Source organism: Tauraco erythrolophus, chromosome 19, assembly GCF_009769465.1.
Source record: "Tauraco erythrolophus isolate bTauEry1 chromosome 19, bTauEry1.pri, whole genome shotgun sequence".
Lineage (NCBI taxonomy): Eukaryota > Metazoa > Chordata > Aves > Musophagiformes > Musophagidae > Tauraco > Tauraco erythrolophus.
The window spans coordinates 1,859,905-1,885,343 of record NC_141483.1 but is presented as its reverse complement, the minus strand read 5'-3'; the positions used below and the strand labels follow the sequence as shown (position 1 = coordinate 1,885,343).

The 25,439-nt window shown below is 56.8% G+C and overlaps 2 protein-coding genes across 4 annotated transcripts; one reads left to right on the top strand and one right to left on the bottom strand.

Moving 5' to 3' along the window:
* Nucleotides 1-3,251: 3,251 nt before the first annotated feature.
* On the bottom strand, nucleotides 3,252-20,430 carry ZMAT5 (zinc finger matrin-type 5). Of its 3 annotated transcripts, none has more exons than XM_086623621.1 (6): nucleotides 20,401-20,430; nucleotides 15,722-15,956; nucleotides 13,959-14,021; nucleotides 13,653-13,733; nucleotides 7,046-7,157; nucleotides 3,252-3,410 (listed from the first exon to the last, which is right to left on the bottom strand). In XM_086623621.1, the coding sequence occupies exons 2-6, from the start codon at nucleotides 15,846-15,848 to the stop codon at nucleotides 3,281-3,283; spliced, it is 513 nt and encodes a 170-aa protein (XP_086479747.1). In that variant the 5' UTR covers nucleotides 15,849-15,956; nucleotides 20,401-20,430; the 3' UTR covers nucleotides 3,252-3,280. The 3 variants fall into 3 exon arrangements, with proteins under 3 accessions (XP_086479747.1, XP_086479748.1, XP_086479749.1); XM_086623622.1 differs by having other exon boundaries at nucleotides 15,722-15,959; nucleotides 20,401-20,423; XM_086623623.1 differs by lacking the exon at nucleotides 13,653-13,733.
* A 55-nt stretch (nucleotides 20,431-20,485) lies between these two features.
* On the top strand, nucleotides 20,486-22,616 carry UQCR10 (ubiquinol-cytochrome c reductase, complex III subunit X). Its single transcript, XM_086623586.1, has 2 exons — nucleotides 20,486-20,632; nucleotides 22,362-22,616. The coding sequence occupies exons 1-2, from the start codon at nucleotides 20,492-20,494 to the stop codon at nucleotides 22,401-22,403; spliced, it is 183 nt and encodes a 60-aa protein (XP_086479712.1). The 5' UTR covers nucleotides 20,486-20,491; the 3' UTR covers nucleotides 22,404-22,616.
* Nucleotides 22,617-25,439: the final 2,823 nt, after the last annotated feature.

Here is a 25,439-nt window from a genome sequence, read left to right as displayed (position 1 = left end):
TGTCCCCATCCCCGTCATGTCCCCATCCCTGTCCTGTCCCCATTCCCATCATCTCCATCCCTGCCCTGTCCCCATCCCTCCTCCCATTGCCATCCCATCCTTTCCCCATCCCTGTTCCCATTCCCATCCTTATCTCCATCCCTGTCCCTGTCCTGTCCCCAACCCTTTCCCACCTCCACCCCATCCCCCTTCCCATCCCTGTCCCCCCCTCTCCCCCCTCCCAGCAAGAGCTGCCAGAGGACACCAGGCAGAGCCCAGCGGGGCTGCGCCTTGGCAGGGGCCCAGAACCTGCTCATTTCCCTAAAAGCTTCCCGATAAATTACTCCTGCTCTTGCTCTACAAAAGGCACTTTGGCTCATGCCGGTGCCAACGGGCCGCAGCTCCTTGTCACCCACCCCAGGGCACCGGGCACCTCCCGGGGATGCTGAGCCCCACGGGACCACCTGCATCCCCGGGGGAGCCGGGTACCAGCCGTTGCCCGCGGGAGCACGGGAAGGAGTCGAGAGCCCCGGCTGCTCCGGCATTTTCCTCCCCGCCGCGCAGCTCTCTCCAAAGAGCCTTTTTCCCGGCTTGGCCCGCGCTGGCCCGGCACGGCCGTGGCGGTGACACACGCCGTTACACCTCCTGCCACCGCGCTGTGAAATACAGCCCCGTAAAATCTCGGAATTTACAGACTCCTCCGAGCACCTGGGAGCTACACGGCTCCGTGAATACGCGACACCCTGCCAGCCACGCTCCGCTCGGCCCCGCCGGCCGGAGACTGCACAAGGTTTTGCAGGAAAACCCGATTTTAATTAAACCCCCCTCGCCAGCCCCTCTCGGCCTCCCCCGGCCAGGCTGGTGCTCGGCCGGGAACGCTCCCGCTCGCGGCTTTCGGGCTTTACCGGGAGTTTCTGTGTTGCCGGCAGCTCGTTTCTTGGGGAGCGAGGAAGAGCGCGGAGGGGCCGCGGCTGCGATTGTGTTTTACGTTGGAATTTTCGGTTTTGTAGCTTGCCCAGGGAGCCGCCCGGTGCTCCGGTCCCATCGCCCCGAGACGTGTCTCTCCACCAAATCTGAGCTGGATTCCGGGAGCGGTTTCAGAGCCGCAAAGCTCACGGGTGTTGGGTAAAGCAACGCTTCCCGGGCTAACCGCCCTCCCAAGGATGCTCCAAACCACGCTGCGACCGGAGCACGCGGAGCAGGGACGGGCAGTAGGGGCTGATGGAAGCAGGTCTCCAAGCACGGGCGAGGAACCGCCAAGTATTTCGACGGCTGACTGCGAAACAGCCGGCACCCGCTTCGCCGCCGTCCCCGAAACGTCTGTGGGAGAGACGGAGGGACGGGAGCGGACGGTCTTTGATTTGCCTCTGCCGGCAGCGGCAGCCACGGCCTCGTTAGGAAGGTGCCGGTGCCCGTGGCCCAGCTGCCACCACCGCGACTCGTCCAGACTCGCACCGAAGCCGCTGGTCACCCTTTGAAGTCGGGGTGCGGTGGGGGCGACGGGCTGAGCCCTCCCAGCACCCCCCGGGGCTCTCCCCCTCCCTGCGCCGTGCCGGAGATGCACATCGGAGCGGGTTGGAGGGAGCAGCCAAAGCTGTGCCCGTGATGGCTGAGGGCAGAGAATCAGCTCCAGGGCATCCCACAGCCCCTTTGGGATTTGCTCCCACCTCCCCATGCAGCTGTGGCATCGAGGGCAGGGGTCTTCTTCCTCCAGGAGATGCTGATTTGCCCCCAGATAGGTGCCACACGGGTGCTGTTGTTTACCCATGTGTGCCCGCTCCTGCAAGGGGAGGTGAGGATGGGCCCTGGGGTTGATGCCGCATCCTCCGAGCCCAAGCCCTGGGCTCTCCAAAATCCAGGGCTCAGCAAAGCAACTGCATTCCCACCGGGAAGGACAAAACCACCTTTTAGCTCAGCTTAAAGCTCAACCAGCTTCCAGCCAAGGCCGGGTTCCCTGCTGGAGTGGGGCTCACGCAGCTCCGCATCCAGCTCCGCATCCAGCCCCGGCTGGCACCAAAGCTGCGCCCCCGGACGGGGCGTGCCAGGCTCTCGGCTCCCGCTGACCATCTGTCCGCACGGCCGAGGCGGGAGCTCTGCCCTGCCCTGGGCAGCCAAGCACTGTCTCGATCCAGGCGAGACGTGGCCGAAGGCAGCTGGCTCCTGCCCGCACTCCTCACGGAATCTGGACCTTCCGCCACCGTGCGTGGCCAAACCTGAAATGCACTGGCAGCGGGTGCAGCTGTCCTGGATGGACCCGCTGCCGGAGAGCTGCTCTCCCAGGACGCTGCTGGCCGGGATCCCCCGCGTGCCCGGCAGCTCTGCCGTGAAGCCGCGAACCCACCTGCTTTCCCGGGAAAGCTGAGCCAAAGGCCTCGTTCGTCTCTCCCTTTCCTGGCGAGGAGAGATGGCTCCGTAAAACTTGTGCCGCCGCAGCCACGCGGCTGGGCTGGGCTTGGCCACACCAAAGCTGCGACCTAAAAGCACCTCTACAGTCTTCTCCAGGGCAGCCCTTCCAGACACACCAGCCTGCCCAGCCACCGCGCCGGGCACTCGGCTCCCAGCGCAGCCCCGCAGGGAGCGGGAGAGCCGTGGAGTCCGTCCTCGCCCCTTCCCAGCTCTGGTCCCCAGCACACCCGCCTGGGCAGCCAGCTCCCACCGCAGGCAGTGACCCGTCGAGGGGTTTTTCCCCTCTGGCACTCACCATTTACTCAGTTTCCTGGAGAAGGAGAAACTTTAGGATGTTTTTCCTCCTTGCTTCTCACCTCCAGCAGAGCAGGAGCAGGAGCAGAGGCTGACGGGAGCTCCCCGAGCTCTTCATTAGGAGCTCCGGCACCTGAACCGGAGCAGTTTTACGCACCGGATTGAACAGAAGCAAACAGAACTCCAACACTGGAGAAAATGGTAAACAGGAATATTAAAAGCTCGGTCACAGCTTCCTTCCCCAGCCCGGATCAGCGGCTCCGAGCCCAGCTGTGGATCCGGACTGTGAGCAGGCAGCACAGGGCACAGCACAGACACCGGCGGTCCCGGGAAAGGGAGGCTGCCCCCTCCAGACGATGGCAGACAGCCCTGTGCCCGGTGCCGGAGCTCTGCTGAGCCCAGATGCCCATTCCAGCGGCAGGGAGCCAACGGCCCGACTGGCTCAACCCACCGGAGAGAAATAACAAGACAGAAGCAGGCTGCCGCGGGGCGGGAAGGCTTTTATTGATGTGAGAGCGCACAAAAATAATCCTCTCCCGTTCGTGGAGTGGGTAAGGAAAAAGTCCATCTGTAGCACAATCTCTGCGGGGGTTCCTGCGCCTCAGCCCCACTGCAGGTTGGGGGGCACCGGCCACCCTCCGGGAGGGGGGGCCTGCAGGGACGGGGGCAGGTCCTGCACCGGAGGCCAGCCTGGTGGGTACTGGAAAGGCGCTGGTTTCTCGGGGAGGGCACTGTGGAGGTGGAGAGATGGAACGGGTAGAGGTGTCGCAGTGGGACAGCAAGGCCCTGCTTAGGGGCTGAGCCTCCCTGCGCCCCCTCTGCCAGCCCCAACACGAGGAGGGTCCAGCAGGAGGGTTTTGGTGGACCAAGCAGGTCTCTTCAGCTGTGCCCCTCAAACCCAGCAGCAGAACCGCTGTGCTTCTTGCACACGTAGGGCGTGAAAAACGAGGAGGGAGCACTAAGGTAAGGGAGTCTGTTGGGGCGGGGGGAGAGCAGCCCCCCGAGAGGGGCAGCAGGGCCAGCACCAGGCACAGGTGCTGGCAGGAAGGGGGGGCGTGCTGGGAGCACAGCTGGCCTCGTCCCTTCCCCCCCCCCCAGCTGCTCCCCGCACAGCTGAGTTCAGAGAAGAACAAACAAAAATCAGCAGATGTTTTCTTCCCGAGCAGCCTGAATCCCACGCCAGCTGGGCACTTCCCGAAGGACAAGGACCCCTCGGAAATGGGAGGAACTGCCAAAACAACGGGGTGTTTCTGCAGAAGCACCCTTCAGCGGAGGGAACAGGCGTCCTCCCCCGACTCACAGCCTGGGAAACACTTTTTCTCCCGTCTCTCTCCGTCAATTTACTGGTCGAGGCCGTTGCAAACAACACACCTGTGTGAGGATGTGCAAAACCACGAAGCATCTCTCCCTCGTCTCCAGCTGAAGAAAGTGCTTGGCCAGGGCAGGTTTAAATTCATGGGGAACGTAACTTTTCCATTAATTCCCAAGTGCAGGAAACTCATTTGTTCTTTAGCGCACGCCCTGACAGCAGCCTTCCAGCTTCTCAGGCCTCCACTCTCTGATCCTGATGAATCTTTTTTAATTGTTATGCCAGGAGAAATCTAATCAAACTCCTTTACATAATGCTCCGGAGAAGCAGCACCCTCCTCTCCCTGCAGGGCCGCCGCCGCGGCCAAAAGCTGGAGACGCCGAGCGCCGTGTTTTCCAGGCAAGGAGCACAGAGCAAAGTCATTCGGTCTGCGGCTTAGCCCCTCGACGGGGATTCCGCAGAGCCGGGGACGAGACAAGACCGCTGGGACACGCACCAAGCCCCTCTGGGGCAGCGAAATTTTTTGTTACGTCCGGGCAGCGGCACCCAGGCGGGCACGGGAGCCCCTGCAGCAGCAGCAGGGTGGAGTGGGGAGGAGGAGGAGGAGGAGGAGGAGGAGGAGGCACACTGCATGGTGGAACAGCGCAGCTATCAACTAATGAGCTGTTCTGCCAGCAGCAGAACTAATCGATAGGGACGACGCTGTCTGGGTACTCAATTCCCCGGGGTCTCAGAAGCTACAAGTGCTATCAAAGGTTCACCTACAGCTGGAGCATTCCCAATGGCTGTCCCAGGTGGATTCTCCAGCGTTGAGCAAGGGTCGAGAATGTTGCCTTTCGGCAGGTATTAATGGGATCCCTCTCCTCTACCCACTTTCACGTTCAGGAAACCTGTAGTATCTCAGTACCTTTGAGGCTTCAGACCCCTTTCTGATGGAAATCAGTAAGTGGGCCCCACAGCAATTACAGCAGAAGCACACGCTCACGTGCACTGACATGCTCCATTTCCTTTGGAAATCAGGTAAAAAAAAAAAAAAAAAATCAATCAGGCCCTGGCAGAGCTCCACTGCTAGAAGAACTACAAGTGCTCCATCCAACTCCACGCCAGCTCTCCAGAAAGCAATGGCACAGCATGACTTTGAACATACGCATCGAGTGGAAGCTTCTAAATGAAGATTGTCCCTCTGAGCCCAGCCAGGCCGGGAGAGCGGCTGCACGAAGGACGGGGGGAAGGCAGCATGGTGACTCTCCAACCCTGGGGCTAATTTAGGTGATGGTCAGAAGTGATGCTCAAATTCCTGCCTTTAAGAAAGTGCCACCCTCCAGCCAAGGCAGTACCTGGCCACACGGCTCCTTCCAGCCCAGCGTGGCATTTTCTTTGCACCGCAGCGTGCCTGGAGACGGCGCCAGGCAGTAGCTCCACCTGTGACTGCCTGCCAGGTATCCTGCTAGAAAGCCTCTGGAAAGGCAGAGGCAGCAGCTCAGCTACGCTCGCAGGCTGAGTAACGCAGTAACATCCTCCCGTCACACTTCGGGAGCATCGCGCTTCCAAGGACCTTTTCCATCCCAGCTTGAGTCCTTCCTACTCAGTGCAGCCAGAGAAGATGGGTGGAGCTGGGTCTCCAGCATCCCGTTGTGGAGCCCACTACCCTCGAGAGCACTTTCTCTACTGTTTTGTGCAGACTAATGGTCTTTACTGGCATTACCAGCCCGGCAAGGCAGCCGCTGGGCAGGTTATCATCCGAAAGCACAAATCCCCCAAAGTAGCGTTAAACCCTGCCAGAAATTCTGCCACCTTTCAGGCACCTCGAGGACTGCAGGAATGGGAGGGAGCTCCTTGTCCTTAAAAGCATTTTCAGGAGGAACACAGACTTCCCAGGCACCAGGAGCACGGGGACCTGCCCAAAACAGCCCCTCTTCCCTGGCAATGCAAACCAACTCCTCTGGCAAAACAGAGTTGCTCGGAAGGGGAACTGGAGCTGGAGAGCACAAAGGGAGAAGAGAAACTGTCAGGACAAACATCAGTGGGGCCAGATAGAGGAAGAGAAGCTTTGAAAAGTTGGTGTTTAGTTCCAGCAGAAGGTGGTTTCGGGGCCTGCAGAGGCAGAGAGGCTGGGCAGAAAGGAATAACCCTACAAATCCCAGGTTGTGTGCATTTTTGGAGGCAGCAGGGACCAAACAGTTACGAAGGTCCAGAAATTCCTCTGGGTACGGCGATGGCTATCTTCTGGAAGAGATGATCTACCCCAAGATGAAGGGATTCATGGGCAGGACAAGCAAAACGGGGCAAGTGAAGTGTATGGGGGGGAGGAAGGTCACGGCTGTTGCTGAGCACCGCTGCCAGGCTGGGAGCAGCCGAGCTGATGGCCGGAGCGAACGGAAAGCAACAAGCCCAGGCAAGCGGCGGGAGGAAGATCCTGCCCAGACCAAACGCAGAGAGGACAGGAGCAAACAGAAGAAGAACAAAAGGGAGATTTGGCACCTGCCCAAATGTCATCCAATTAAGCCTGCGGCACAGTCAGGTGAGCAAGGAAACAGCAGGCACCGGCGGGCGTCCGAATCGAATGGGAACGAATGCCGTGAGGAGGAGCTAATTCCACCCTCTCACTGGCAGGGACTGGCAGAGATGTGCAGGCAGAGGATGGAGAAGCTGTCAACAGATAAGATCGGGCTCCTGCCACTGAGCTCCGGGCGTTAGGAACTCAGCACCGCGGTGGCACTGTCCTTCCAGGCGTGTCTGTGCACTCCGCAGAGAGCACAGGCCCCCCCTCTGCCCGCCTTCCCCAGGGAAGCAGCCACAGGCAGCAGGGCCCGGCCTGTCCCCCCTGCACACGGGGAGGGTCTCTGATGCAGGCGAGCGAGACCAGATCCCTACGTGTGTCTGGCGCATGTGCCAAGAGCGGGCACGCAGCTCTGGCAGGCCGAGTGTGAAATGAGAGCTCAGGGTTCCATCATGGGGGACCTCTGATCACCTGTGCCTTCTCCTACCCCAGGCACACCCCTCCTGTGGGACCCCCGCTCCGCGCCATGCAGGCCAGAAGCTCCTGGCCACCAGTACCTGTTGCTCTGAGCCACACTCAGTCTCTTTGCTCTCTTCTCCAGCCAGTCCTCAATGGTGCCAGGCGGGACATCTGCTCCTTCCTGCCGCAGCTCCTTCAATCTCTGCTCCCCTGGTTGAGAGGGAGAGAGAGAGGGGACTATCAGATGCTCACACTGCAGTCCTTTCACTCCATTAAACCCACTGCTCATTACCCTGCACGGCTTCTTATGGTGGAGAGTTTGTAATTTGCCTGTGGTGGCCTCTCCTCCTCCTCCTCCACTGCCCGCTTGCCATCTGACGCTTGGCCTCCTCGCCGGTGCCAGCTCCAGCCAGAGCCAGGGCAAGCGCGGCGGCGGTTCGGGTGCTTCACTGAGGGGGGTCTGACATCTCCCCCTGGGGCACCTCGTCCCCATCCTCGCCTGAAACAGCCTCTGCTGGCCCTGAGCCCTGAGCCATTCCCAAAAACACATCCCTGCGACCGGCAGGAGGGACTCCGCCACCTCTGCCCAGTTTGGTGGGAGTGACAGGGACGTCTGTCGGGATCGATGTGGACGTGGCAGGCTGCGGGAGCCTGAGAGGCTGGGAGCACCGTACAGCCGGGAGATTTCCTGAAATTCCGCCCCCAGGAGGGATTCCAGAGCCGCTGTCAGGTCTGTTTAAGGCGCACGCTGCGTGATGCGACCCCAGCCCCCGCGGAGACGGGGCGGGAGGCTGCTGCCCAGCCCTGCTCCGCCTCGGTGCAAAATCAGGGCAGACCACAGCAGAGGGAGGGAGGGAAACACATTCCTGCGTTTTCTCATGGAAGTTAGGAACCAGCGAGGCAGGGCCAGTAGGAAAACTTTGCTGTCTACCAAGAGGCCGAGCAGCCTGAGGTCCTTTGAAGCTTTCAACCCCTCCATCGCTCCGGCGGGGCTGCATGGGGCAGATGCCTGCAGGTGCCCCGTCCCACAGCACTGTCCTCTCCGGGCAGAAGGGCACAGAGCTCCCCAGTCCCTCCCACTGGGCAGAAATCCACAGCTGCCCAGTTAGCAAAGCTCCAAGTCCCCCCTCGGCACTGGTGACAAGGCAGGAAGGGACGCTGCAGGAAGCAGGGTCTAGCACGAGTCCTTGACACCAACGGCACAGTCACGCTCCTGCCAGCACGTCAGGCAGAGCCGGCCGAGGAGACGCTCGGAGCTTTTGGATCTTCAGCCGAGTGGAAAGTTCCCACCTAACAGAAAAGGGAAAGTGATACTTGAAAAACAAACGCGGATGTTAATAAAAAGGAAGCCGAGGCAGCTGTGTGTCATCCTCCTTCACCCCATTCATCAAACCCTCCGGAGACAGGAGCTCTGGGAGAACCTTGATCCCATTTAGAGATGAACCTGCCGGCGGTCCCAGCTCAGCAGCAGCCACCTGCTGCCGTGCCCACCAGGAGCCCGCGCCACACCTACCTGCCATATGTCACACGTTTAAGGAAAATATTATACGTTTCCAGACAGGGTGTGAAATTAATATTGCTTGGGCAGAGCGAAGGATCGCTTCATCCTAGTGGTGGCAACCAATTATTCATCTGCCTGTTGAATATTAATGAGGATGGCAGCAATGCGCTACACAATGAGCAGCCGGAGATGGATAATTTGTCATCCAGCCTTTTCATCTGCTGCTGCTGGGAGGGGTGACGACACACTCACCGCCACCACAAAGAAAGCCCGCTGTGGTCCTCATGTCAAGGTGCTGCTCTGCAACCCGGCGATAAGGATACGGCTGGAGACAGGACTGTTCACGTCTCCTACCGCTGCTCCCAAGGAGCAAAGCCCCGGCAGAGCTACTCAGGGTCAGACAAGAAGCAAGAAGCTCAGCCTGGTGAGCCGGGCACTGCTCAGACTCAGGACATCTGAACTCAGCTCCCACACTGGACTTGTCCAGCAGCGCTGGCTGCAGCCACTTTATTTCCCTTCGTTCCAGGTTTCTGCATCTAGTGAGCACCTGGGCACGTCCCACCTCAGCAAGGGGCCAAGGTTGTGAGAGGCTTCGATGAGGCAGGGAAGAGAATCAGAGAGAGAAACCTCTCCCACCTCTGCCTACCACCAAGATTTCCTCTTGATCCCACCCCAAGCCCCAGCACGGCGCAGACCAAAACCTGCCGAAGCCTCTCTGTTCAGAGCAGGGAGCCCCAAAGTGTCACACCAGGAACGGGCAGGAGCCCACGGACTCGAGCAGCCACAACTGGCTCATCCAGAAAAGCTCAGTGGCTGCGGTGGAACGATTCCTGGCTCACACTGGCCTAAATGAGGCCCCAAGTGTCCAGATCAGAAAGACATCCAGCTGGCTCCCTGTTCCCGCGGCTCCACGAGTTACTGCTCCAACGCACTGCAACCCTCGGGCTGAGAAATAAGGCAGCAGGTACGGGCATCTCTCCAGCTCTGTCCACCTTGACACATCCCCACCAAAAAGGCAAATCTTTTGTCTCATCTTCCTCTGAAGCACACACGTCCCATCCAGGGACCACCAAGACCACCAGGAGATTGGAAATACCCCCTGAATGTCAACAGGTATTCCAAAATGTCATTCAAACACAGTCACCAGCCTTTACTCTTCGTTCATCATCGCGCAGCCAGGCAGGCTGCAGCAGCAAGACGGGTGTGAAGGCACTTCTCCTGTCCTTCTCACTGGGGTGTTTGCTTCAAAGTCTAATTACAGCCAATTAAAAAAGCGGCTGGAGTCATTAAGTGCCTCTCTAATGCTGCCAGAGTGGGAGTTCAGATTTATCTTCTCTCCCCACACAACTTTTACCGTGGGTTCTCTTCCTGAATGAGGCACCACCGTACGCGAGACGCCACCACCAGCATGGAGCAGGTCACCCAGCGAAGAGATTTACATGCAATCCTTCAGCTCCCTCCCTGGGCAGGAAGATGCAGCAGCCCAAACTCCTCTGGAAAACACGAACGGCGACAGACTGCGGCTGAGAGATGAGCTTGGTGAGGCCCTGCAAGAGGAGCAGCCTCAAGAAACCACAAAGAGGCAGCCAGCTGCGAGAGCGCTCCTTCTCCCGCTCATCGCTAAGTCAAACTGGTTGACTACAGCCACCCCCAGCAGGGGCACTCCCTTTCCTTCAATCCCAGGGATACACTGCAAACACTCACCCAGCTGTGCCCGTGCTCTGCCCTCGCAGGAGCTCACCAAAGAGGCTGCCCTGTGCCCACACTACCAGCAGACGTGACGCAGTGCAGCGGGGAGCCGATAACTTGGAAGGAAGACGACGGCAGCTCGACAGTGACTTTTCCTGGCATGACTGTACTTCAGATGACAGCCTGGAAGTGCCTCGCTGATGAATGATGCAGCAGATGCGGGAGGCTGATGCTCTGATGCGGTAACAGCTGGGAATATGCCTCCCTCCCCGCGGAAGGTGGAAACTGTTGCTCCTTGATGAGTATATTCTACGGGGCGCAGAAACGCTGAAGCCAAACTAGGACACGCTCTCAGCTGTTACAGAACAGCGAATCGTCCAGAAATGTTCCTGCTTAATCCACGAGGCGAACACAACTAACAGGGTGGATTCCCTGCCTTGAAAAGGGCAAACGTTAAGAACAAGGTGATGTTTCCTTTGGCTGTAATAAAAACGCATCGTGAGCACGGAGAGCTCTCTGACACGGAACTACCAACGCCGCCGACCAGGGATTCGGGCACAGGATCAATATTTACCTGACAAAGAGGTGCCATCACAGTTTGGCAGTGTTAATAGAAGGTCAGAAAGGGCTTTGCTGTGGTTTGGGATGCAAACCTGCCCCTGGACACGGCTTACTGGGCTCCACCAGTTTACTACAGCATTTCTTTGCACCTTTTTCTGAAATATCTGCTACAGAGACATGGGTTCAACGCAGCCCGACAGCTCCTCCGCTTCTACATCCATGCACCACAGCAAAGGAGAGTTCAGCAGCACCATGGACCCACCAAGAGACCGTCCACTTCTACCCCACCCGAGACAGAGCGTGGCCGTCTCCAGCTCGGTCACACCAGGCTCTGCACAGAACGGTGAGAGCACTCTGGAGCTTCCAGCTCATCTCAAATCCCTGACCACCCCGGCCTATAAGCTAAGCCTGTCAGAATCTCCCAGATGCTGCAGGTTCAGACTGGAAATCTCTGAGGACATGGACAATTCAGAGAGGCAGCCAGACCCAGCCTGCCGCCCTAGTCTGCACCGTACCACCTCAGGGCTGCGATGCTCCACAGCACAGAAACGCCAGGGCCAGGTGCTAACACACACAGGGATGTTACTGACGGACACGCCACGAGGATCGGGTCTCCTGCATGACTAATGGCACCTGCCACCACGCTCGCTCACCTCAAACTCTTCCCTAAGCTTCACCATCTGAGAAACTGATACTTCAGTAGCCCAAGCAGTGGTGAAATGTCCCCAGGACACATGGAAAGGCAGTTTGGTTTTTGCAGCAGTTCCTTCCATCCAGTCTACCGTGTTATGGGCTGCACCTCTTCTCCACCACACCCTGCTGGGCTCTTCTCTCCATCAAATCCCACCAAGCTCTCTGCAGGCTCAACTGATGGGATTTTGAGGTCTGCGTGATGCTCAGCCTGCTTGCTCGGCTCACTCGGGACTTCCCTGGAGCCACAGCACGAGAGAGGTGAGCAGGATCTAACTCTCCAACCAGGCATCTGTGGCAGAGCCGCACAGCCAAGGAGGAGGCACCCTGCCATCCCCTGGCATCGCCCATTAGGTCTAATTGTTTAATTAAATGTTTGACTTGGTAACACAAATGCAAGGTTTCCAGCAATCTCCCAGGAATCAGCTCTGTCGTAGCCAGCTCTCCACTTACACCTGACCCGTCTGACACAAGTCAATACTCAGTAACAAGTGGAATTGGCAAAGAACCTGCCCAGGCGCAGACGAGCTCGCCCACCTCCCCCTGCAGCTCTGCTCTGCTCCACAGAGCTTCCACCTCCCTGCAAGAAACAGGGAATGACTCCGGTGACTGGAAATGCTACAGGTTCCTGCAAATGGGCTGACCCCTTATGCCACCTCTCGGGACCCCAGCACTTAAACCCTGCAGCAGAGAAGGGGCGGGGAGAGGCTCTGGGCTCAGCGGCGAGGAAGAGGAGCGCGGCTGCTCCGAGGAGGGCTGGCTGGAGCGCTCCGTCTCCCGCGCAGCCCGACGAGATGGGGTTTATTGACTGGCAGCGTTGTTCGGCGATGGATTTGCGGAGCAGCCTCGGGGACTCGCAGACTGACTCAGCAACGGCGAGGACTGGAATAGCTCTCTAGTGCCTGCCTTCCTCCTGCTCCTCCGGGTTCACCGGAGCCCTGCCTCCACAAATCCAATCCCTCGGAAGGCCGGGAGAGAGTCTCTACCCCACGCACACCCCAGATCTCATATGTATGCATGCATGTACACACACACACACTTTCAACACCCAAGCCTGTTTTTGCCAGACTATTGGCAAAACAACAGCTGGTTTCAGCTAGAACCGTGGGCACAAGATCTGCTGGGAAGTTGGGCTGCAGTAGGAAGAGCGTTGCCAGCAGGTCGAGGAAGAGATCCTTCCTCTCTGCTCTGCACTGGGGAGGCTGTGTCTGGGTGCTGTATCCGGTGCTGGGCTCCCCAGTACCACAGAGACAGGGACACACTGGAGGGAGTCCAGCAAAGGCAAGAGATGATGGGCACAAACAACACCTCAGGAATTTCCTTTTAAATATTAAAAAAAAAAAAAAAAGCATTTTTATTGTAAATGTGGTCAAACACTAGAACAGGTTGCCCACAGAGGCTGTAGAGTGTCCACCCTTGGAGATATCCAAAACACAACTGGACGTGGTGCTGAGCAGCTTGCCCTGCCTTTGAGCAAGGTGGGGCTGGGACTAGATGATCTCCAGTGGAGACCCCAAGCACCTCACAAATCCTCACCACCACCTCACTCACGTTTTCTCTAACCACCAAAGTAATGAATCTCACAGGGAAAAGAGAGCTGCCTTCCTTCTCAGGGCACAGAGGTGGTACCTCCAGAATGAAAAAGTTCAAAAGTACTCTGGAGAGTCACAGCAGTGGAGCAGCTGCAATTCCTCTGCCCAAACTTCAGTTCCACCTGAAGCCATGGGAGAAGGGGCCATTTCTGGAGTCAGGACCCCATGCTCCCTCCTCGGGATAACCCAACTGACAGCAGGCGAGCTCATCCCAAGAGTGGAAGTAGCAGCTCCCCGGTAATAGTAGAGAGGTGGGAGAAATCAAATCCATAAATTTAAAGGGAAGTGATGTATCAGTGCCCTCTGCTGCTGACAGTTTTTATTCCCTGACTGAACAAAACCCCGAGGGCTCAGAAAGCCCACTCTGCTTCCGACGCCTGCTGCTAAGTGGTAACAGCATTGCTCAGCTCTAGGCTCGTGTCTGTGCCAGCAGATGGAGAGCAGAGAGCATCCGAAACACTGCAGCACTTACAGCCACGCCGCGGGCTGGCACGGCACAGAGGCGGGCGGAAGGGATCCAAGGGATCCACGCTCAGCTCGCGCCGTACAGGCAGCACGGGACCCCAGGCTCTCGTCGCACAACCCCTCGCCCGCCCCTGAGCAGCCCACGCACCCTGCAGCAACTCCCCCCTCCTCAGAGAGCCCCGGATATTGCCTTGTTCGAGGACTCACCTTGCACCTGGGCACTCAGCTTCTCCAGGTCCTGCTCTGTCATGTGGGAAAATCTGCAGTTGGGCCCAAAATCACACTGTCCTGGAACAAAAGCCACGTTGCAACACGAGAGCCGCACACACAAGGTCCCTCCCTTGTAAACGTGCGTGCAAACCCAAGATCCTGGCACCTGCACGCCGGACACGCAGGCCCAAGCCCTGCGCTCCCTCCAAGACAAACAGGCACCAGGGCTCTCCAGAACAGCCCTGGGTCGGCTCACGAAGGAGCTGCTGGAGCTCAGGCAGTTACTTCTACCTCAGAACTCACCTGTTTGCAGAAACTTCCGACAAGGTTTCTTGGTCTGCTCCTCTTGCAGGATAGCGGCAGCATCTGGGGGAGACAAAGGACAAGCCAGGGTAAAGATCTCTTGCCCAGCAATACTCCATCGCGTGGTGGGCCCAAAGAGGTCGGCTGCCGAGCGGGAAGACCTTTTACACGACAACCATGAACTTAAGTCACAGACAAACTGAGTTAACAGTCCCTGCTCGTACCCCTGGCTTCAGCTTTCCACTGGCTTGCAAATATCATCATCTTTGCTTTCTGCTTCCTGTATTCTTCCCATGCCAGCAGGGGAAAAGCAGCACGACAGAAAAGCAAGGGCTCTGCAGCACTTCTGTGCAGCAGAGAAGACCAGGCAGACTCCGAGAGCTCTCAGAAAAGCTCTGTGCGAGGCCTCACAGGAGCCCGTGCCAAGTCTCCAGCAGACACCGCTGAAATGGTCCTCCACATCCTGGAGACGTCCTGGGGAAAGCGAGCCCCAAAGACCCTGCAGCTCCCACTGACTGGAAGAACCTGCACCAGCTGATGCCAGACCACAGGGTCTGGAGACAAGAGGAGAGGAACCCCCTAATCAGGGACAGGAGGAGGAATTCTATCGATCAGAGCGCAGCCTGGTGAGAAGAACAGTGCTACGTAGCCTGTCTCACCATCACTGACCCGGCTAGAACTGGGCTGGGGCTGATGTCCTCCACGCTTTTTCCACCTTTCCACCTTCCACAGGCGGTTAAGCAGACAGCAGAGCCACCCAGAGCTCTGCAGTCACCTGGCCAGCCAGGAGATAAACACGGCCTGCAACTCCTTATCCTCAGGAGCCAGAAGGAAGCAGAGGAACACACAGGCAACGGTTTCACAATCAGGTGAACCCAAACTAAGTCTTTGCTACTGCTAAAATACACAGTCCTGCTCTCACAGGACACACATTCCCACCATATTCCTCGGGCTGGTACTAAACCACGTGACTGCATGGTGAGCCAGGTCAGAGTGTTGAGCTGGGTGAGAAGAGTCCTGTTAAACAGGCAGAGGACACAGGGCTTTCCTCCAGCACATCCTGACGCAGCCTCCAGCCCCAGAACTCCAATCTCTCCTCTGTCAAAGCCCCAAAGCATCTAGCCCTTCTCTGCTAAGACAGGTTTGAGCACACCATGCTTGAGCTGCTTCTCCAACCCTCTCGCTCTTCTGGGATCTCCAGTCAAGCAGTTGCATCCTCAGCCTCTCCCACGGCACCCTCAGAACCAACATCTCCAGCCGGTGCAGAGAACTGCTGCCAGCTGCCCGCCCGTTGGCACAACCCGCGTGTACAGCCTGCCTTCCGGCCCGCTTTCTCCATCTACAGACACACACACCCGTGTTCCTTGCTCCTCGCACGTCAGAGATCAACTCTGGCTTGCAGAAGGCACCTAACTCACCTTCAGAAACTGTAACTCACCTTGTTCTCTCAGGTCTCCTGTCTCAGATCTGCCCGCGATGCCAAGAGAGCTTTACCTGCAACTCCAGTTCTCAGAAACAACCCTCCTGTCTCTTCCACCTCATTTCAAGCCCCAGCTGATGTTTCCCCATCCCACATCCAGACACATAAGCGTGTGGCCCCTGAAACTGCTTGACAGCAGCAGTAGCGAGTCCACAATTTACTGACACAGACAATGCAAATATAAATCTTCAGTGCTGATTTATTTTATCTGTTCCACCCTCGCCCCCCTCATCCATCGTCTCCCCAGTCCCAGAAAGGGGAGTAGACAGCTGGTAGTACCCACCTCGGAATAAGTCGTACCAGACTCTCTTAGCCCTGAGATGCTGCACTCCATTGAGGTGTTTCTTCCTGTTGTGAAGGTTGTCCTGAAAGGACCTGTCACAGTAGTCGCAGAAGTATCTCTTCCCCATCTCTCTTCTGGCAGAGCAGCATCAGCACGGCCTGGGAACCATCAGACAGATCCTCGGCACCCTGCCACGGAGGATCTCTGGGGACGGAGGATCCAAGATTTACAGCGCCTGCTTCCAAAGGAGAGGAACTCAAATCACTTAGGGCTGGCAGACAGAGAAAGAGGCGAGACCCAACAGTACATATTCTTGTCCATCAGCCTGGCAAGGCAGCGCCTGCGGCATCCACACGGGAGAGCAGGCTCGGATCTCTGTCTCTTACCGCTCTTCCCAAAGCAACAACAGCTCTGCTGAAAGAATTCTCCTTCCCTGAGTGTGCTGGAGTTCAGAGACTCCAGAGAGCCAACAGCTCCCAGCACCACCTGCACCAGGCAAGGTGCAGCAGAAACCATCCAATGTTCAAACAGAAGGAACCAGAGGTCTGTGCCACAGCCTCCACCTGGGCCCCAGGACTTCCCACCCTGGTCCACAGGCAATCTCCACAAGCTGCCATGCAAGAGGAAGGAAATTTCCCCACCTCCACCTCTACAAGGTAAGGAAGAAACTCAAGAACTCCTCAAAGATGATAAACCCACCGATCTCACCTGTCCTGCAGGTAGGAAGCTGTGTTCCGAACATGAAAGGACACCACATTTCCTTCAGTTCACCAAGCCACCTACTCATTCCTGTACACCAAGGACTGCTCTCCTCATCCTCCCCAGCCTAGGGCAGCAAGGTGTGTCTGCTTCACCGAGTACAGCGCTTGCAATAACTAAGATCACAACAGCCTTACAGCCAAAAAACCCACATCCACAGCCACTGAAAGCAGCCTGAGATGCTCAGTCCTCCTCCTCCCGCAGGGGAGAGGGACTTACCCCACACGTATTTGTGGTGTGGAGACTCTGCTGTGGAGCACCGAGAAGTACCAGGACTGAATGCGGGTGCTCTCATCTGCGCTGGGCCTGGAGCTGCCCTGACCCTGGTAGGGCAGATGGGCTCTGTGGTTACGTGCAGCCCTGTTCCCATCGGCTGCTCCTGCTGGAGGTGCCACAGACACCTCGAAGGAGCTGGAAGTTCTCTCCTGAGTGATATAGAGGTACCTGATAAACGCCAAAGAGGGATGGACTGGGAGATAAACTCCAAAAGCAATCCTCCAGTTTTTGACACCTTGACAGCCAAATGCGTTTAAAAAATGGCACGAAGACCAGCGCTAGAAATAAAGATTTTATAAATAAACCCGGGTCAGAATCAATCACAGCCTCCCTAACGATTCCTCAGAATCAGCAGGAAGAACGGCAGCAACAGGCAATCCCTCAGAGCCCAGCACGCTGAGCCAAGGCAGCTCTGCCAAGCCCTCCTGCCAGCCATCCATCCTGGCACCTCGTGAGCATCTGTGCCAAGCTCCCTTCCTTCCCCACTCCAGAGAACTGCTGCTTCCAAACCCAGTCCCTGGAAACCTCGCAGACCTCACACCACAAGCTACGACGTCACCTCCTCCGTCCGCATCCAGCTGCGTTCAGCGGAAAGATCTGGGTTTTTTAATCAGCTTGCAAATGCTCACACTGAAGGCAAAACGTTCAGAGACTCAAGTAAATTTGAAATCTCTTCATTTTAAGGTTTTTTCCTTGTTCTCCAGGTGAAATATCCTGTTGGTAGGCGGTGCTGACCAACCAGCCATCTCTCCCTGACATGACTGCAAACACGATCGGACCTGGTTTAACCCAGCTCCGTAGGGTTCGAGATCAGAAATTGTCCTACTCCAGCCCAAGAAACCAAACCCAAGTCCAGCTGAATGAACACTAAGCCATCATTTTCTCCCATCCTTTACTAGATCATCCCAGAATTCTGCAGCCAGCCTGGCAGCCAGCTTTGCTGCACTGTGGTGGGGCTGCTGGAATCCAAGGGGAACACTCCTGCGCTCAGCGTCTGGCCCACTGGCAGGTTCTGCTGTGGCTTTTGAGTTCTGGAAATTTCCCCCTTCTGCAGCTTACACCACAGTCTCCCAAAGTTCTGGGTAAAATACACGCTTCCTGCTGCAGCTGCTGGCTCCTGCTCTCCACCTCTGCAGAAGTGGCTGCTGCGAACAGGGAAAACAAATGAGATTCTGCAGCGGCTCCACACAAGTTTCCCCAGATCTCCGAGGGAATTCTGCCTGCAGAAGCCCAGCAGCAGCCAGCCTTTGAAATCGCATTTCAAACTTCTCCCTTTCATCACCCCGGCGGCAGTAATTGCAGAAGCTCCTTCCTCCTCCTTCCCCAATAATGAGGGCAGGAAGCTCCTACAGATTTCGGGCAGCCAGATCCCACACCCCAGAGACACCGGCTCCCGAATTCTCCTCACAATTCCCATGGCAGGTGACGGACGGAGTCAAAAAAAGCAATTAGAGGAGCATCAGATTCTCCCAGAGATCACCCTCTCCAAAGATTACTCCAAACTCTTATTTCCATCTTTTTAAGAATTCAGTTGCATGGATTATCTTGGCTGGATTCTGACAACTCTCTGCAGTACCAGTAATCCACGGCGCTTCCCACTGGACTAGTACGTAGGAATAAAAGCTGCTTCTGAGCAACACTGGCTAACCCATTTCCATTCTCCCAAATGGCTCCAACAGGAAACAAAGAGCATTATTCAGTCGAAAACAGAGATGTTTTCTAATTAAATCCATCTCAGTCATTAGGAAATAAAGTAAACGTAGCTGCTTTATAAAAGAACCACTTCAGCCTGGCCACTTCCCCTTGACATTTCTCGACCTTTGTTTGCAATTGAACCCAGGCCGATAGACCCCTGGAGCCACAGGCAGCCATAAGTGACTTCAGATAGGCTTTGGACCAGCTTAAAAGTCTTTCTGCATGAAGCCAAATACAAAAAAAAAAACCAAAACCCAGAGCTTTGTCTTATATCTGCATGCTCAAGAGCATCAACAAAAAACTCCTGCGCTGCACGCCTCTCGGAGCGTGCTGTCAGACACCCAGCAGGCGGCTCGCTCACCCAGCCCAGGCGCTTGGTGGGACTCCGGACAAGACCTCACGTGCACCATCTTACCTTTTCTTTCTCAGATGGCTGCCAAAACACTCCACATTGTGCTCTACCAGCTGCAGGTTTGATGCAGGACTCTCCGGGGGTCCTCCCACTGTTTTCCCAGCGATGTGGGCAGAAGAAAGGTGACCCAAAACTGACTTGTTTTCATCTAGGTGTCACTGCTTTTCTCCACGCTGAACCCCGGGAATTGCTGCTGGGCCATGAACTCCATTTCCTGCTTTCTCACAGCCCAGGCCTGTGGCCGTCTCAGCCACTCTGGATATCCGGACAGATGTGGAGTTCACGAGATCCAAGTGTCAAGCTTCTGGTATTCAGCTGCCAATTTAGACATGCTCCTATCTCTCGAGGAACACGCAAAACGCTGGCAGAGTCTGCCAGCACCTCCACAATGCCAGAGGGGCAGACTCTGACCTCTGTTACACCCGGTGTAAACCCGGAGCCACCTGCTTGATTCAGGATTAACACTGACCTGACCGGGATGAGCACCAACCTGTCCGTGACACAAACCCACCCCAGTGGTGGCAGTTCGTGGTCTATTTGTCCTAGAGACAAACCCTAGCAGTTAACTTCGAAAAATAATAACGGAGCTTTCCAAAGGACCTACCACTACAGGGTAACACTAAACTCCACCATACACAGGGCACGTGAACATGCCAGGCACCTGCCAGGCTCTGAACGGGCTCCCAGCACGGGAAGTTTTGTCCTACCCCAGCGAACCAAACATAAATAAATTACAAGAGAGAACCAGGCAGCCAGAAGACGCGCTCCTCCTGAGCGGCCGGGACAACGGAAACAACAGAGCGAGTGTCACTTGAGGATCTCTTATGAAATTTAACATAGATGCTCGTTTAACAACGACCTGCAGAGGGTCATCTTCAGTTTTAAGGTTCCCCCCACCACCCCAGCCTGTCCTCCCTTTCTAAACCCAAACCTCTCTCTCCCCACTGGCGCCGGGGCCACCCGGAGACCCCTCCGACCTCGCCGAGGGTACCAGAACGCGAAGCACACGGAGAGGGCAGCCGGTGGGCACACTTCCACTGCCGCCACGCCACACGGGACCACTCCATGCTCTTCCCAAGGCCTCGGGAGATGTTGTCCCAGTGCCCTCCAGCTTTCAGCGCCCGTCTCCCGCTCAGACCAGGCGGGTGACACTTACTGCCCTCCCCAGCGGGACCAAACCCTTTCCCTCGACCCCCAAATCACCCCCGCGCTCCCGGGGGGGCAGCAGGAGAAGGCATTAACGCCAAATCCTCCTTCTTCTCCATTTCGGCCCTGGCAGGGGTGTCACCCGCCCCTCGGGAAGGCCCACAGCCCCCACCGGTGCTGGGCAGCCAGGGAGGCCTCCCCCCGCACGCCCGACTGTGCTGTAGCCGGGACGGGGCCTTTAACGGGCCGGCCCGCGCTGCCTCCGCCGGTTTCACGGCAGAAAGGCGGCAGGCGCAGGCCGGAGCCGCTCGGCAGAGGCCGCTGAGGGGAAGGAGCCCCACAAAGCGGCAGGCTCGGCCCTCCCGCCGCGCCCGGGCCCGGCGGCACTCACCTCCCGCCGGGAGCGGCGCCTACGGCTCCCGGCAGGCTCCGCGCCGGCACCGGCACGGGCGGGCGGCGCATGCGCAGAGCGCGCGGGCAAGATGGCGCTGCTGCGGCGGGCGTACGGCGCGCTGTTCCGCCGCACCTCCACCTTCGCCCTCACCATCGTCCTGGGCGCCGTCCTCTTCGAGCGCGCCTTCGACCAGGGCGCCGACGCCATCTTCGAGCACCTCAACGAGGGGGTAAGGAGCGGCGGAACCGCGCCGCCGGCCCGCCCGGGCACGGGCACGGGCCCGGCCCTGAAGGTCAGCCGGGCCCCGGGCTGCCCCGGCTGCCCCGAGCAGCGCTGCCCCGTGGCAGCTGCCCCGTCCGCGGCGGCTTTGCCGTGGCGCTCGGCGGTCAGGGCCCCGGTGTGTTCCTGGGCTTCTCTGGCTGCGAAGGCCGCCGGGGAAAAGGTGGGAAAGACGGCGAGATGCGGGAAGGTGGAAATGGATGAAGCTGGTTTGTGCTCCGTGGGGCTGTAGCCCTGGGCAGAGGGAGGAGATGGCAGCTGGTGAACGTTGGGTGAGACGGGCCAAGCCGTGCCTGTGTGCCAGAGCAGGGCCGTGGCGGGATAACAGCAGCCTGGGCGCTGAGGCACCCAGGCAGGGCGTGCACCGGCGTCCTGGGCAGCATGAGGCGATGCAGTGCGTGCCCTAAGAAAAGGCAGAAGGTGCCCCAATTTCCATCTGGCACCAAGTACAAAAAAGCTTGGCGTGTTGCATGTTCCCATCCGCAGCACAGCGGTCCTGCGGCGCTGGTGTGCCCGGGGTCCCCTGGAGCAGCCAGGGCACGGTTTCACAGGACAGCCAGGTCATCGTAACGACCCTGATGCTGGAAAGAGCTGCCCTGTGCCTTCCCTGACAGCACAGTATCTGCTCTTCTGCCTCCTGAACCCGGTCAGGAAACCAGCGGAACACGGATACTGCACAAAGCGACGGCTTCACCGCCCTGAAGTAACTCACCGGGGTTGGGGGACTGAGGAAGTACAGCAAAGAGCAAGGCCAGGGTCCCCGTCCTCCTTTTTAGCAGCAGTCATTTGGTAAAAGCTGACATAAAATCACATCTGGGCTTCAGCTTTGCACTCAATTGCTGGTTTTAATTGTAGCATTAATTTTCTGTGTGCTGTTTTCTCAAGCAGGGTTGGAAAATGGAATATTTTTTTTGACAATCTAAAGCATTGTCTGCAACAAACGGGAAGACATGGCACGAGCTTTGCCCTTGCGTAGCGCTTCCCTTGGTCCCAGTTGTGCCAGCAAATTTCAGTGCCTGGAACAGGATCCTTCTGTGCATCCTGTGTCCCTGGGAGCAGAAACGTGCTCTCCAGTCTGGGTGGGAAGCCGAGGCAACGCGACTGGAATACTCATACTGGCTCACAGCAGGAGAACAGGGGAAGTGGGGTGTCTGCAGCTTCCTCCCTGTCTGGTCCAAAAGCTGTGGAGCCCCAGACCCAGGTACAGGACTCCACCCACGGTCTCTGCAGGCAGGACAGGTGTGGGGAGCTGAGGCACGGCCTTGCGAAGCCCCTCAAGAAGGGTAGGAAGGTGGAGGGCACAGAAAAAGCAGTAAGAGGGCAGATGGTTCCACCATGCCTGTTCCACAGCAGAAAGGAGCTTCGCATCCCCAGAGAGGGCTCGCGGCTTCTTGGCTGTCGTCTGGCGGCGAAAGCTCCGTGTGGGCCTGGTGCTGCTCGGAGCAGGGTGCGCTCCCAAATCGCAGGGAAGCGCAGGGTGACAGTACCCACGCTGTCCTGTACCCTGGTGGCACTTGGGGATGTGTTTTCCTACAGACTCTTCTTCCTCCTCTTGCTGTTGCCTGTTATGGACAGAGGTTTCGTGATAATGTGCATTTTGAAGGGAAACTTTATCCCGGGACTACTGAAAAGCTGGCTAAGGTTACCGTTTGGGATTTTTGTGTTTGTTTTGCATACAGAAACTGTGGAAACACATCAAGCACAAGTATGAGGAAAAGTGAAGACTGAAATGCCCAGCAGCAGGATCCAGCCTGGGGTGGCAAAAGACACTGCAGAGGATTCGGCTTCCTGAAACTGGTTGTAGCAAACCGGAAATGGATTCCTGACTGAGCAACTCCGAGCCAGATTGTATCAGCCACCTGCTGATATGATGCAAACCAAGATGGACTCAAGGAGTTCTGCTGCTGTACTCAAACTTACTGTGTGAAAATAAAAAAAAAATTCTCGGTCCGTGTCTCATGCCTCTGTGTTCGCCCGACTTACCCTTTGGCCTGCTTGTAACTTCTCTGTAGGTACGAGATGGAGAGTGCTTAAATATGGCCCTGCACCTTAGTTTCAAGACACTAAGAAATCACAATGTCCTAAAAGTGGTTTGAAAACATTTATACAACATTTACGCAGCGTCTACTGACACTACCCTTGGCTTCTGCCTGATGGGAACTTTAAGAAAGGGGTAAAGAGCTGTCTGCTTTCTTCCAGTCTTGTTCAAAGAAAAGTGACTTAAATTACATGCTCTTCTGTAAATCATTTACATCTTTGTGCTGGTTCCTGGCCCGTCATCCTTTCCCAGCTGCTGCCCCAACCAGGGAGCAGTCGGCCTCACCGCTGGCCCTGAGCTGCTGCAGGTGAGTGCGGGTGTGCACCCATCAGTCTGCTGGGCTGGAAACGGGGATGGTGTGTAGCTTCTAGCTTCTCCAAAACCTACCAAAACGGGATGCAGATTTCTATTTCTGGCTCTTCAAGCAGCTCTAGCCTCTGCTCCAGCAGCTGACTGGGAGAGGGGAAGGAGTAATTCTCTTCTCAGCACCTTCGCTGAAGTCATAGAACCATAGAATCACAGAACGGTTTGGGTTGGAAGGGACCTCAAAGACCATCCAGTTCCAACCCCCCTGCCATGAACAGGGACACCTTCCACTACACCAGGTTGCTCAAAGCCCCATCCAACCTGGCCTTGAACACTTCCAGGGATGGGGCAGCCACAGCTTCTCTGGGCTACCTGGTCTGTTGCTCACTAGCCTGGGCTGCGGCTCCAAGGATGTCATTGCATCTCCCGCAGCCAGGAGGAAATGGCCTGCCTTTTGTAGGCAGGGCCTAAACCTTAATTAGATAATTACCAATACAAGCCAGCTGGGTGATATATCTGTACCTGTTCCAGTGCCTCACCATCCTCAGAGTCAAAAATTTCTTCCTTAGATCCGATCAAAATCTCCTCTCTTTCGGTTTAAAGCCATTGCCCCGTGTCCTGTCACTACAGGCCCTTGTAAAAAGCCCCTCTCCAGCTTTCCCCTTTAAGTACTGGAAGGCCGCAGACTGTCTCAAGTGCCAACTCCCTGCTCCTCCCAGGAGTACCTAAACCCAAACCCTACGACTAAGAGCATCATCCAGATGCTCCGTGAACTCTGCCAAGCTCAGTGCCGTGACCGCTTCCCTGGGGAAGCCTGTTGCAGTGACGGACCGCTCTCCTAGTGTAGAACCTTTCTGTGTGACTGCTCTCCAGCCTCTCATCCCCCAGTTTGTACACATCACCCAGATTACCCCATCCCAGGGGGAGAATCCAGTACTTGCTTTTCTTAAATTTCCTACGGTTGGTGGTTGAGCCCACCCCGGTTGTTCCTGCGGCCATTTCAAACGCATCTCTCCTCCCAGGGAGGGGCCATTCAGGTTCTGTTTGGGGTAATGATTCACTTAATTACTCTGGGCTCTCGGGTGGCTGGAGGAAGATCTGGCTGAGTGACTCCTGCTCTTCCCACTTTCCCAGCCCAGAAGCCACATCTCTCCCTCCTCACTATATTTTCACTAATAAGGAAGAATTTGAGCAGTGGATGAGGCAGAGCAAATTAGAGGCAGTGCTAATGAAAGGAGCTTTATGAGCTTTACTGGGTTTGCAAATAGGTGTCGGGAGTAAAACATTGACTCTAGAAACACCAAGAGGACTTTCAAAACGTTGTGCTTATGTTTTCTGAGCAAAAAACAACTACAGCTTTCACAGTCCCAGCTGTGCTTTTACAGAGACGCTTAAGAGGAATGGTGTAAGCTTGCTCAGGATCATCTCGTACGGTAGGAGAGCGCCTGCTTTACTACCAGCTCTGTCTGCAGTGCTGATAGCTTCACGCTATGCCAAGCAGGTGAGAGAGATTTGCAGCTTCTTGGAAGCAAGAACTGAAGATGAATACGGTATTAGGAAGGGGGAGACACATGGTAGGGGACTGGCAGAGAGTAAATGAAGCTGTTAGTCCAGAGAACAGAGTAGAGAGTGAGTTATCCTAGCAGGTGATTTCCCCCGACAGTGGATTTGGGGAACTTGGTAAATGTAATTCCCTTTTTCCTATGCCTTGTCAGTGGGGGTTTGGGTAAAGAAAAAAAAAAAATCTTCTTGTTAGAGCACTCAGGACTTCATCTTACTTGCAGAACGGTGACAGCCCTTTCTACACTTTCTGGAAACAGCCCGACACAGCAGCACCGAGCGCACAGCCCCGCAGTCCCCGCCCTCTGCGTAAAACCAGGCAGCGACGTACGTGCCCACCGAGCTCCCTGCCAAACGCTCCTGCGGCGCGGGGAAGCGGGAAGGCAGCACCAGCTTCGCCCCGGAACCGGAGCTCCGACACTACAGAGCCCACTGCTGATTTTCTCAGCACGCGGATGACAACCGTGCCAGTGCACCTTGGCAGTGCTACTGGAACCAGGGGGGTGGTGGTGGGGAGGTGGCACTCGGAGCGGATTAACCAAGCCAAGCCTAACTGTTCACCTGGAAGTTCGTCCCCGTGGTGGGGACAGCACTCCAGAAACGTGCTAATGCTCTGGGACAACAGTGATTGGAACTGAGTTATCACCAGCTGCTGGCAGATACTCCGGGCTCACCTAGGCACAGCGTAGCAGCCGTAGCCATGGCATTCGAGTACCTTACAAACAGGTTACAAAGTGAACTCAGTAATTTGTACGTCTCCCTGCCGAGGGAACACCACCGTAACCAGAGACAGCCCTCAGGAGAAGTCTTTGCAGCAGCTACAAACTGCTCCCAGCCTTCCCAGCAGCAAACG

What these genes read in the sequence shown, in the direction of transcription:
- ZMAT5 (XM_086623621.1), bottom strand. Translation starts at nt 15,848, where the DNA reads ATGGGGAAGAGATACTTCTGCGACTACTGTGACAGGTCCTTTCAGGAC. An exon ending in CTGGTACGACTTATTCCGAG is followed by an intron (nt 14,022 to 15,721) that starts GTGGGTACTACC and finishes TGTCTCCCCCAG; the next exon opens with ATGCTGCCGCTATCCTGCAA. An exon ending in AGTGTGGCTCAGAGCAACAG is followed by an intron (nt 3,411 to 7,045) that starts GTACTGGTGGCC and finishes CCACCTCCACAG; the next exon opens with TGCCCTCCCCGAGAAACCAG.
- UQCR10 (XM_086623586.1), top strand. Translation starts at nt 20,492, where the DNA reads ATGGCGCTGCTGCGGCGGGCGTACGGCGCGCTGTTCCGCCGCACCTCC. An exon ending in TCGAGCACCTCAACGAGGGG is followed by an intron (nt 20,633 to 22,361) that starts GTAAGGAGCGGC and finishes TTTTGCATACAG; the next exon opens with AAACTGTGGAAACACATCAA.